Source organism: Saccopteryx leptura, chromosome 11 (genome assembly GCF_036850995.1).
Source record: "Saccopteryx leptura isolate mSacLep1 chromosome 11, mSacLep1_pri_phased_curated, whole genome shotgun sequence".
In the NCBI taxonomy this organism is placed as follows: Eukaryota; Metazoa; Chordata; class Mammalia; order Chiroptera; family Emballonuridae; genus Saccopteryx; species Saccopteryx leptura.
In genome coordinates, this window is record NC_089513.1 from 54576296 (window position 1) to 54589777 (window position 13482).

Genomic DNA, 13482 nt, shown 5'->3' on the forward strand with positions numbered 1-13482 from the left:
CAGTAATCACATTTCCCAAAGGACTCTCTCTGCTGACCGGGGTCCCTTCAAACTATTCCTGAGTCTTGGGGAGGCCTGTAAAGAGAGGTAAGGGGGCAGATGAGCATCCCTCCCATTTCACCACAGTAGCCCTGATTGTGTCTGTTTATACACTGGCATTTCCAATAATAATCCCCATGGGGGGAATTCTTTGGGTGTGGACAAACAAAGCTCTAAAGGTAACCAGCTACAGCAATCAGACAAGAAGAAGAAATAAAAGGCATCCAAATTGAACAAGAAGAAGTAAAACTATCATTATGTGCAGATGATATGATACTGTATATAGAAAACTCTAAAGTCTCAGTCAAAAAACTACTGGGCTTGATAAATGAATTCAGCAAGGTGGCAAGATATAAAATTAATACACAGAAATCAGAGGCATTTTTATACACCAACAATGAAATGTCAGAAAGAGAAATTAAGGAAACAATCCCCTTCATTATTGCAACCAAAAAAATAAAGTACCTAGGAGTAAATTTAACCAAGAAGGTTAAAGACTTGTACTCAGAAAATTAAAAAACATTGATAAAAGACATCAAGAAAGACATAAACAAGTGAAAGCATATACCATGTTCATGGTTAGGAAGAAAAAAAAACATCATTAAAATATCTATATTACCCAAAGAAATTTATAAATTCAATGCAATATCAATTAAAATACCAATGACATACTTCAAAGATATAGAACACATATTCCAAAAATTTATATGGTACCAAAAAAGAACACGAATAGCCTCAGCAATCTTGAAAAATAAGAATAAAGTGGGAGATATCACTCTTCCTGATATCAAGTTATACTACAAGGTGATTGTACTCAAAACAGCTTGGTACTGGCATAAGAACAGGCATATAGATCAATGGAACAGAACAGAGAACCCAGAAATAAACTCACACCTTTATGGACAACTGATATTTGACAGAGGTAAGAGCATACAGTCTCTTTAACAAATGGTGTTAGGAAAATTGGACAGCTATCTGCAAAAAAATGAAACTAGACCACCAACTTAAACCATTCACAAAAATAAACTCAAAATGGATAAAAGACTTAAATGAAAGCCATGAAACCATAAGCATCTTAGAAGAAAACATAGGCAGTAAGCTCTCTGACATCTCTCGCAGCAATATATTTGCTGATTTATCTCCACGGGCAAGTGAAATAAAAGACAGGATAAACAAATGGGACTATATCAAACTAAAAAGTTTTTGCACAGCTAAAAACAATATGAACAGAATAAAAAGACAAACCACATAATGGGAGAATATATTCAACAATACATCTGATAAGGAGTTAATAACCAAAATTTATAAAGAACTTGTAAATCTCAACACCAGGAAGACAAACAATCCAATCAAAAATGGGCAAAAGAAATGAATAGACACTTCTCCAAAGAGGACAGATGGCCAAGAGACAGATGAAAAAATGTTCAACATCACTAATCATTACAGAAATGCAAATTAAAACCACAATGAGATACCACCTCACACCAGTCAGAATGGCGTTTATTAGCTAAACAATACATGATAGGTGCTGGCGAGTATGTGGAGAAAGGGGAACTCTCCTGCACTGCTGGTGGAAATGCAGACTGGTGCAGCCACTGTGGAAAACAGTATGGAGATTCCTCAAAAAATTAAAAATGGAACTACCTTTTGACCCAGCCATCCTACTTATAGGAATATATCCCAAGGACACCATATCACTGACTCAGAAAAAGAAATGCACCCCCATGTTTATGGCAGCATTGTTCACAATAGCGAAGATCTGGAAACAGCCCAAGTGTCCGTCAGTGGACGAGTGGATTAAAAAGCAGTGGTTCATATATACAATGGAAATACTATGGGGCATTAAAAAGAAGGAAATATTACCTTTTGCAACAACATGGATGGACCTAGAAACTATTATGTTAAGTGAAATAAGCCAGGCAGAGAAAGAAAAATATCATATGACCTCACTCATTTGAGGAATCCAATGAACAATGAGAACTGAGGAACAGAATTAAACCTGAAGGGAAGGGGGGAGGGCGCTATAGGAGGAGGGTAAGGGAGATGTTGAGGGGAATACGGGGGAGGGGTGATGCGTTCGGGGAGACACTAGAATCTATGTAAACACAATAAATAAATAAAATAAAAAATAAATAAAAGGTAAACCAGTGACAGAGAGGGGCTTTCAAACACCTGGCCTGTAGAGAGCATAGTCCAGCATGATGTACAAGACCCACGCCTCGCCCCCACCTCCCTCACGCCTGTGCTCTGAACCAGCTGCACTCCTCAGACAGGACCTGCTCGTGCCACCATGCCTTCCACTTGGGCCGTCCAACTCTGCTGCCTTCAAATTCCTTCCCATCCTTCAAATCTCAGAGCCAGAGCTTCCTCAGAGAGCCATTCCTAGCAGAGTCCGACCATACTCCATGGACGCTCCTCCTCTGTGGTCAGGACCATACTATGGATTCCGGGGACCGACCAGCAGCCACAAAAGAACAGTTTGATACTCCGAGTACCATAGTAGACATATGAAATTACTTGTTGAATCAATTAAGTGAATTCAGCTTATTCTCAATGAGCTGGATAGTTTGGTCATTATATTTAAAACATTTAAAGCCCAGGAACATGTATTCATCTCTGTGTCCCTGTGCCTCCTAGCCCAGTGGTAGCTCATAATATTTACTTGTGACAGAACTGATGACCAACTTTAGACCAAAAGGAAAAATAAGTCCTTGCTATCACACAACTTTCCTTGCATAATTTAAAACATCATTTTTTATAAAAAAGGATCTATTCCTCTAGTTTAATCCTAATAATTGCCACTGGGCAAAATTCACACTCTTATTATTTACTAAGTGTTGCTCTGAAGATATCCGTACACATGTGGGTGGAAATTCTGGCCACACCAGGCAGGTGACAGGCTTACTTGTTGGAAGCAGAGGAGAGGGGGCAGGCGCAAGGCTGGCAGTCCCCAGGAGTGCCTTGGACAGGCAGCCCATAGAAGCCGGGCAGGCACTGCTCACAGTGGTCCCCGATGGTGTTGTGTGCACACGCCTAGGACAAATGCATGCAAAGGAGTCTCAGCTCTGGGTTCTCTAAAGCAGTGGTCCCAACCAACGGGCCGCGGACTGGTATGGGTCCGTGGCCATTTGGTACCGGTCCGCAGAGAAACAATAAATAACTTACGTTATTTCTATTTTATTTATATTTAAGTCTGAACGATGTTTTATTTTTTAAAAAATGACCAGATTCCCTCTGTTACATCTGTCTCTAAGACTCACTCTTGACGCTTGTCTCGATCATGTGATACATTTATCTGTCCCACCCTAAAGGCCGGTCCGTGAATATATTTTCTGACATTAAACCGGTCCGTGGCCCAAAAATGGTTGGGGACCACTGATCTAAAGGATTCTCAGATTCATCTTAAAACAACTTAAAAGTACAACTGAAAAAAGTAAAAGATAAAATGCTAAAACAAGTCAATAAACTCTGTTATATGAAGAAGGGCTGCCTGTTGACAGATTAACTAACAAAAATTTTAATTTGTATAAATGGATGCATAAGAGCGTTTATTTCCAACTACATCAGAGTAACGAGTACCATTCTTGTTCTTCTGTAGGAAACAAGTAGAAAACTGCGACAAAATCTATTAAATTCCAGCTTGACCAGGCTGTGGCGCAGTGGATAGAGCGTCCTAGTAGACACCACCTTATTCAAGTGACCCTGAGTAACATCTCCAGGAAGAAGACAGTGACATCATGTTCCCAGGGGACACTGAGGACACATCACCTCCATACCTTCCTGCCCAGCAGGGGTCTTCAAACTTTTTATAAAAACCGCCCACTTTTGCAGTGCTGGTCAACCTGGTCCCTACCGCCCACTAGTGGGCGGTCCAGCTTTCATGGTGGGCCAATCGCAGCGCTGTTTGGTTGCGTGGTAGGGACCAGGTTGACCAGCACTGCAAAAGTGGGCGGTTTTTATAAAATGTTTGAAGACCCCCCGGAAGTGCCGCAGTCGTAAAAGACAAGGGAAGACCAGAAACTGTCACAGATGGAAGGAGTCAAGGCCATCGGGTACAATGTGGGAGCCTGGGTTTGAAAGAAAAAGGGACACGAATGGAAAAACTGGTGACATTTGAGTGGATCTGTATAGTTCAGCCGATGGGACTATGCCAGCGTGAACTTCTGAGTGTTGGTAATTGCTGTGCTTGTGCACGGTGCACGTGCTCGGGCAAGCAGGCTGACGGGTACACAGGAACCCCTATTTTTGTAACCCTCTTGTAAATCTAAAATTATTTCCAAAAAAAAATTTAAACTCTAAAAACTATCATTTATACTTATTAGAGCATTAAGGGCAGTTGCTATTTAGCAATTGCACTTAAATGGGGGAATCTATTTTTCTAAATACGTGTTAACAGAAGCACATGCAAATACTTTGCCAGTCTAGCTGTAACGAGAGCCACAGGTGGCACAGCCATGCGCCCTGCTGACACCCCCAAACACTGGCAAAGGCTGGCCTTGCAAACCCCAATGGCAAAGCAGGAGATGTTTCAACAAAGCAATAACATTATCAAGCTGGCGGAAGCTGTGCACCTGAGGAAACCGAGCTGTTCTGAGTCTGTGTGCAAACCATCATTTCACACAATTCCATAGGTGCTTTACTTACAGAACAAAGAAATGAACAAATAACAAAAATGAATGCTTTGCTGACAGAATAAAGAAAAATCAGGCTCTGGAGCGAAAGAGCCATCCTTGGCATCTTGCCAGAAACGTCTCCATGGTTCTGATAATTAATTTTCTCTAGCCCTGTGACTCAATCAATCTCTTTTGGAAAGAGCATGAACATATCTCTGTAGGATGAATGGGGTTCAGCTAATTAATATATGCATTCACTCCCTCTAGGAAGAGTGAATCCATTAAAACTCAAGAGTGTGGCCTGGCTTCCAGCCACCAGAGTCTAAAAGAATTCCTGATTGAAGTTAAAAAACAAGTCTTGCCCTGTATCTGCCCCAAAGTTCATTCTCAAGATTAATTACATATTTGTTAAGCCCTGTTTCGGCTCATATTGTGTGAAAGAAGTACTTGTTTAAAGAGTTGACCCAAGCTAACAACTACAAAGCATTATATATCGTACAAATGAGCGTGATTTTTAGTTTTATTACCCCTCTCGTGATATGCTATGTAACACGATGTTAAAAAAAAATCCTTGCACTTGCATTTAAAAGCTCTAATCCAGTTTTCAATCAGTGGACCCTATTTTTTTTTACCTTTATATAACTTTTTATGTCTTCATAATCTTGCCAAGTAAATTACTTTTCATTGTTTTAATGAAAACCTACAATGAAGCTATATGCCCTTTTTTTCATTATCACCAAAGTAACATATTTTTTAAATAAAGAAAAGCAGAAAATATTTTACGACATGAACTGAAATCTGCAAATTACTTTTGGGATCTTCAAAGTCAAGGACAGTCTCCTCTGAAGGAATCATTTTTTAAGAAAAAAAAAAATCACTTCTACACAGCAGATGACTTTGGGATGGGTAGGGCGGGGTGCGCAAGGTTTCGGTAAGACTCACAAAGCAAACACCATGAATATCACACTCCGCTGCATGGCCGTGGCATTCACAGGGTTGACAGATTCCTCCAAAGAGTATTCCATCCACGCGGTAGTAGCCAGAGAGGCAGGTCTGCAAAAGGAGCACAGGTGACCTACACCGCTGAAGACAACACTGTCCACGCTACAAATCATCTTCCCAATATGTTAGAAACATACACCACTCAGTATTTTATTTTCCTTTTTCTTATTTTCCCCAAACATCTTTAGCAAGGCATCATTCCCATGCCTTTATAAAATGCACCCATTTAAAGAGTAATATTCGGCCCTGGCCGGTTGGCTCAGAGGTAGAGCGTTGGCCTGGCGTGCAGAAGTCCCAGGTTCGATTCCCGGCCAGGGCACACAGAAGAAGCGCCCATCTGCTTCTCTACCCCTCCCCCTCTCCTTCCTCTCTGTCTCTCTCTTCCCCTCCCACAGCGAGGCTCCACTGGAGCAAAGATGGCCCGGGCACTGGGGATGGCTCCTTGGCCTCTGCCCCAGGCGCTAGAGTGGCTCTGGTCGCAACAGAGCGACGCCCCGGAGGGGCAGAGCATCGCCCCCTGGTGGGCAGAGCGTCGCCCCCTGGTGGGCGTGCTGGGTAGATCCCGGTCGGGCGCATGTGGGAGTCTGTCTGACTGTCTCTCCCCGTTTCCAGCTTCAGAAAAATACAAAAAAAAATAAAAGAATAAAAAAATAAAGAGTAATATTCAAAGACCTTTCAGTAAAGTCACCAAGTTGCATAACTATCACTGTGTTCCAGTTCCTTATTTCTTTTGAAAGGTAGAAGCATGGGCACAGCACCTTGACAGTATTCCACTGCAACAGTCTTAGAAATCGTGTAACAACACACAGCAGTTTAACAGTGTTTCGATCAAGAGGACTTTTTTCTCTCAACTTTATATTTTTCTTTTGCTTAAAAGTCATTAAATGTTGCGGCTAAAGTGTTCAAATGCAGCTTTGAGTCAAACTGTATCAGTTTAACTGAGCAAACATTACAGGTGTGCTTTTTGGGGTCTGAGTGTTAGATAGGCAACATGGCATTTAAGGATGCCACTCCCTGCCTAAGAGGAGCAGAGGACCACTGCAGACACAGAAATCCATTCAGTCCTTGGGACAACCCTGGGAAATGACTTCTATTTTATAGATCTAGTATCTGGATTATAGGGTGGTTAGATAATGTGCCCATGGTGCCTGAGCACCGATTCAAAGCCAGGTGTGCATACCTGCAGGTCCTGTGTCCGCAGCTTGCCCAGGACTATAGCAGACAGGAAGCATGTTTAGAGTGTTGACTGGGGAATGATTAATTTGGAGGCCAGCACATGCTCATGGGGGCATGGTAGGGATTTGTTTTATAAGAATTCTTGAGGAACATTTTCATTTGTCAGGCAATATATAAATGCATTCATTCACACGGATCTTGGGAAAGTTCTTTAACATTCATGCAGCCATGCTCCCCTGGTCTGCCCAGGGGCATTGAGCAGATAGCTGCCTGGAGTTGTGTGATGGCTAGAGTGCTACCTAAAATTCCACTCTTGATTCTTTAAGTTAGCTTCTGAATGAGTTTCATTAAATAATGAGTTCCTCTACTTAACAAAAGCACTTGAAAATGTGTATTGGGCTCCTTGTTCTTACTGGATTCATCACCCCATGTACATCAGCAAATTTCCCTCCAAAGTCCACAGATGTGTTTTCTGCAGGAGCTGCTCACTGCTGCCCCCTCCTGGTGTAACTGGTTTCGCTTTCTACTTCCATGATTCTATCTACCTGTGGGCTCCTGGTTCTCCTATTCCCATATGCCACCTACTATGAGGTAGCATTAGACTTGTTTTCCCTTTAGCATTATGCATGCAGGAACTGGACATAAAAACATATTTTCTGGGCTTAAAAGTAAATGAGGTTTATCTAAAAGTTCATTGGTTAAAAAATAAAAGCCCTGAAAAATATTTAAAATAGAAATATTAAGTTAAATATTTATACCATGAAGCACTAGACAAATTTTATTAACTTTAAAGTTTATAATTAATAGAGATTCATAAAAGCAATTAAGGGTTAAAGGTCCCCACTTTGTAAAATACAATTGCCAAGAAATCACAATCAATGATAAATGTTCATAATCATAGTCAACCATAAATAGGAGATGCAGGATCATGTGGTACTTAACAGACAATTAAAGTTCAAATCCTGATTTTACCATTTCCTTAGCTGTGTGACCTTGGTCAAGTTACTTAGTCTCTCTGTGCTTCAGTTTCTTAATCCGCAGAACAGAAAGTATAGGAAGTGCCTACCTGGTACTGCTGTTGTCAGGATGAAATGAGGTAACATGTAGAAAGAGCTCAGAATAGTGTCCTTAGCAGAAGAATCAGATTTCTTTATACAACATGGCTTACAATATTCCTATAGCCTCCAAAAGTCAAAAGTTTACAAACACTGGGTTTCTAAAGTTAAAATTCAAATGTGCATCATTACATCACCTTCAACGTAGGGCTTTTAGGTTTTTTTCCACTTTAGTGGAGAGAAAATGGAAGAAAACAGGACAGGAGGAGTGTTACCTCACAGGAGATCCCCGCATAGCCCTGGGGACATTCGCAGTGCTCCACCTCAGTGGCCAGGGCCAGGTCTATGACGTTAGGGCTAGCTGTGTCCAGAGAGACAGAATCTAACCTGCAGATAGATATGGGTTGTTATATGGTTTCTTGTAAACAGCATCTAACATGAAGACAGATTCTTAAAAAAGAAAAATTCAAACAAAATGGTGATGTAATTTTTTTGTTAGGTAATTGAAGATATTTATAATATACTTTCTGGAGCTGTCATTCTTCCCTGGAATGTCTTCAACATCTGGTGCAAGGACATGTTGCCACATGAGACAGCTGCAGGAAAGGTCTATGTCACCTGTTCCGAGCTGAAGCATCATTCTATTGTCTCATCTCTAATACGAGAAATTGTCCTTAAATGTGTAATTCTGCATTTGTCTTAGCTGCATCTAATGCTTCTGCTTAGCAGTGCATTGCCAGAAAGTTATCTTAAAGTAATAAAATAACTAAGAATAGACATATTAGCTTAAAACAGACTGTGTAAAATCTAAGACCGTTAACATCAGGGGGTAAAACCGATACAGTGTGGTCCTGACAACTGTTAACTCCTCAGACATTTCTCAAAACCCCCCCGAAAGTTTCTGATTCTCTCAAGTCTATCTCCTAGTAGATACTTTTGTCATGGGCAACTATTCTTACACCTTCAAAAAATTATAGTAATAAAAAATAACTTTAACACAGCTGTGTCCTTAAAATAATCAAGTAAAATATATTAAGCTTAAAATATATACAGGTATTGATCGACTTACGACCTATGCAACTTACGACCATTCGACTTTACGACCACAATCGCTAGCCACGACTGCTCCACGTCTGGCAGCGCAAGCATTGCCCAGCTGGGTGTATGATAGTGCTGGCCAATAAAACATTTCGTACATGTTTATATATTTTGGTATGTTTTGCAATTGGGAAAATGTTTCCTATGGTATTTTTTACACCTGTATTTTGTAATTTTGTATGTTTTGCAAATATTAAACCAGTTGTACTGGCAATGCAGTGTTTTACTTAAACCTGACAAATGTAAAAATAAGAAACAAAATGGTGTAGAGATGATACAAATGGCATAAAATGAACAAAGAAAATTATGATATATAACAATAATGAAAGAAAATTATGATAAAATATGACTTAAAGATTTTTATAACATCATTTCACAGTACTGTACATATAGCCTACTCAACTTACAACCAAATCGTGTTACGACTGGTCTGTCAGAACCAATCGTGATCGTAAGTCGAGCACTAGCTATAATAAGAAATAAAGACAAGAGTAAAGTACGCTCACCATAAGTTTCCTCTTCCTTTCAATACACACCTGTAAAGAGCCATTTTTGCAGAATTGTAGTTCGCTCTGATCAAGAGATGTGTCACATTGGCAAGGACAGTCATCAGCTGATCTCGATCAATCTCCCTTTTGTTATTAAAGTCTTGGAAGTTCTCAGGCACAAGTCTAACCACGTTAAAGTACTCTTCATAGGGCTGCAATGACAGGCCCTCAGCCTGGGTGCTTAGAGTGAGTCCATTTCCCTAACATTTAAAAAAAAAGAGGAAATATGTATAGTTATAATCAGTTCCATGATCAAAAAAATAAAGCAAATTTTGTATTCAGCAACATGGCTTTTCATTTGTGTGTAAGTTCTTGTGTAATGGGGTGGGGGGTCTATAATTCTGGTCCAGAACCATTAGAGGTGTTTCTCTGTATCACTCTCAGAAGGATTTGAATAATAAGTTTAAAAACTGTATCCTTGGCTGAGATGTCAGAAAAGAACCAAAATCATGCATTTGCCCACAGTTTTCCTCAAAGCAGCTCTAATCTTTAGCTGAAAAACAAAAGCAGAAAAAGTAAATAAATATACCTCCCCCATTTTATAAAATTGCTGTTAAATTTTCTGCTAAAACTTAAAAATTACTATTAGCAAAATATGTGTTTAGTTCATAGTTTCCAATTGCTGCCGGTTGGGGGTGGGGGGTGGGGTGTTAGAGGTGATTGGGGGGTGCGCGGACACAGCAGCGAGAACCTGAAGTGGCTTCTGCCACTAAGGGGTCCTGCTGGGGGAGGCCCAGCCAGGTCTTCTTGTGACGGGCAAGAGGAGGGGTGAGGACTGAGGGCAAAAATGGCGACCCAACTCCTGTGCCCACCTCAGGCTCTGCTGCCCGATCAGTCACATGGGGAGCCGGTGTGGCAGGAGGAAAGGGAGACTTGAAGAACTGAAAAGGTCGTTCCAACATCGGAACAAAATATTAGTGAACAAAACCTTTATAATGTGACAAGACGGTCAGCTGTGGGTGGGGATCAAAGGAAGAGTGACAGGTGCTGTCCCCGAGGCAATTCTGGAAATGGGCCCAAAGACAGAATTGTCACAGGCAGTCTCTTGTATCTGGAGGAGGCAAATTGCTGCTAATGGCCACGTGGCCAGGAGCTCTTTACTAGGGCCTCATTTAGCTGCTTTGTGTCATAAAACCATCACCCCACTGAGCTCTTCAGCTCTGCAGCAAAGCACTGTAAAAGCAATTACCTTGATGATAACATCAGCATGAGACATGAGGTCACTGTCCACCGTCTCCACTGGAATATCGTAAGACACTGTGTACTTCAGGAAGCCACCAAAGGCGGTCAGCTGCAATGTGAAGCAAGAGTGAACTCCAGGGGGACATGATCACGGCCTCACAGAAAGAGGAAGTGGCTGCTATGAGCCACCTGGAAGCAAGTAGCTTGGAGCTGTCCACGTGGTGTGACGTGTAAGGAAGTTCACATCAAAGGCAGTGAATAGAACGAGTATTATACAAATACTTTCTCCGATCGATATGACCAAAACCCAGGACATTGCTTAAGGCATGGGACAGAAATGCACTCCTTCTTAGAGGCCCCAGACATTACTATCAATGTCTGCTAATCATCTCATAGACATTTATTTCACTTCAACACTCTAGGGCAGGGGTCCCCAAACTACGGCCCCACAGGCCACATGCGACCACCTGAGGCCATTTATCCGGCCCCCTCCGCACCTCCGGAAGAGGCACCTCTTTCATTGGTGGTCAGTGAGAGGAGCATAGTTCCCATTGAAATACTGGTCAGTTCGTTGATTTAAATTTACTTGTTCTTTATTTTAAATATTGTATTTGTTCCCGTTTTGTTTCTTTTACTTTAAAATAAGATATGTGCAGTGTGCATAGAGATTTGTTCATAGTTCTTTTATAGTCTGGCCCTCCAACGGTCTGAGGGACAGTGAACTGGCCCCTGTGTAAAAAGTTTGGGGACCCCTGCTCTAGGGGGTGGGGCATTTGATCCATAATCTCAAAGGTTTTATTTCATTGCCCAGTTTGTAGGAAAATAATAAGAAACCTATTTGATCAGCTAAAGACAGAACTAAAAGGTTTTTCTTCCTGATCAGATACCTTTTCATGTAAAATAGAGACTTTATTTTTACCAGGGATGTTATGACAATGTAATGTTCAGAATCCAATCTTTACACCATAAAATTGGAGAGGAAGCCTCAAGAGATAAAAACCAACCCTCTCCCCCCCAAAAAAAAACACCCCACAAGAAAACAGAAAACTATTGACCTTTGGTGATATGGACATATTATAAACAGAAAACATCTTCTATGATAATAATTTGATGAGAAAAATGATCACATTCAGGAATAAACACTACTTCTTAACATATATAAAACCATCCATAAAATTAAAATAGAATCATAAAATTAACTAGAAATTTCCCAAGCTACAAGACCTGCATTCCTATGAAAGCATCCCACTACATTAAAACAAACCAGCCTCCCGGGAAAGGTGAGCCGAGGCTACAGTTCCTGAGACAGGTCCCGCTGAAATATTTTCAGAGGGAGAGGGATCAGAATTTTGGAGAGCAGTGCTACAATTGGGGGATGGGACTAAGTCACTGAAGAGAAAGGTTACATCGTATTAACCCACTTTCCTCTTCCGTAGAATCACCCTTGAGCATTTTCTTAAAATGGAAAAGATTCTATCTGCTCTTCAATGTGAACTTTATGTGAACAAGTCACCATGGTAATAAAACCAGGGGGGGGCAGTGCAACAGGCCCTAGGCGCCACCCTTCCAAATGTCAGACCAAGATAAGCACACAACAGAACCAAGCCAACAGGAATGTGGCGGACACTTCACGAAGGCCCCGGTGGCCCAGGAACCCAGAGGGAAGCGGAAGCTCTGTTTCAGGAGAAAGGACAAGACTTCCTACAGCAGGCTGCCTCTGTCAGGGCCAAGAAGAACAGAGCCCCTATTTTCACGATGTCATGAAAAGTCAAACAAGGGTAAAAAATCACCATGTGAGACAGGTATAGGTCAAGACTGTATAATTTTCTGTCAAACACTCAAGTGACCAATAAGACTACTTAAAATGCCAAGAGAGGCCCTGGCTGGTTGGCTCAGCAGTAGAGCATCGGCCTGGCATGTGGGGGACCTGGGTTCGATTCCCAGCCAGGGCACATAGGAGAAGCGCCCATTTGCTTCTCCACCTCCCCCCCTCCTTCCTCTCTGTCTCTCTCTTCCCCTTCCGCAGCCAAGGCTCCACTGGAGCAAAGATGGCCCGAGCGCTGGGGATGGCTCCTTGGCCTCTGCCCCAGGCGCTAGAGTGGCTCTGGTCGTGGAAGAGCGACGCCCCAGAGGGGCAGAGCATCGCCAGAGAGTCGCCCCTGGTGGGCGTGCCGGGTGGATCCCGGTGGGGCGCATGCGGGAGTCTGTCTGTCTCTCCCCGTTTCCAGCTTCAGAAAAATACAAAAAAAAAAAAATAATAATAAAATAAAATGCCAAGAGAAGTTCTGTCTTAATGTGCTCTGAGATCTCTGTTCAAGCCCCCTTCTCCGGAAGTACCTTATTTCCAAGGTAGGCCCCTGGGGCTGACCAGTAGTACTGGGAGGTCAGCTGCTGCATGACCGCCGTGTGGTTGATGCTGACCTGATGACGTCCCCCCAGCGCGTCCCGCTGAGACGGAATCTTCTCTGGACTGATCAGGTCGGTGACCAGCCACCCAGACATATCTTTCACCTTAAAAAAAAAAAGGATCCAAGAATTTTAGAAATTGAAGTAGATGTCACCTTAGATCTCACCCAGGCTAGAACTAATATGTTCACAATGAAGAGACAGACCCAGAGAGTTTAGCGGGGGCAGCAGTTAACACAGGGTGCTCACTGGACTTCAGGGCCTGTGACCCTTGCACTTGTCAAAGAACCAGAAAACCTGAGAAGGAGCCATAGGGCCCCCAAATCCAGGTCCAATAAACAAAGAGGTGAGCAAAGTTGTGAA

The 13482-nt window shown here is 42.1% G+C and overlaps 1 protein-coding gene across 1 annotated transcript in view; it reads right to left on the bottom strand.

The window, feature by feature from the left end:
* LAMA1 (laminin subunit alpha 1) overlaps nucleotides 1–13482 on the bottom strand; it is a 196766-nt gene that overhangs the window by 85175 nt on the left and 98109 nt on the right. The window contains exons 12-17 of the mRNA XM_066353047.1: nucleotides 13051–13224; nucleotides 10721–10822; nucleotides 9520–9731; nucleotides 8161–8272; nucleotides 5595–5705; nucleotides 2945–3072 (exon numbers count right to left, since the gene is read on the bottom strand). Coding sequence (XP_066209144.1) covers nucleotides 2945–3072; nucleotides 5595–5705; nucleotides 8161–8272; nucleotides 9520–9731; nucleotides 10721–10822; nucleotides 13051–13224 — 839 coding nt within the window. The remainder of the gene's footprint in view (nucleotides 1–2944; nucleotides 3073–5594; nucleotides 5706–8160; nucleotides 8273–9519; nucleotides 9732–10720; nucleotides 10823–13050; nucleotides 13225–13482) is intronic.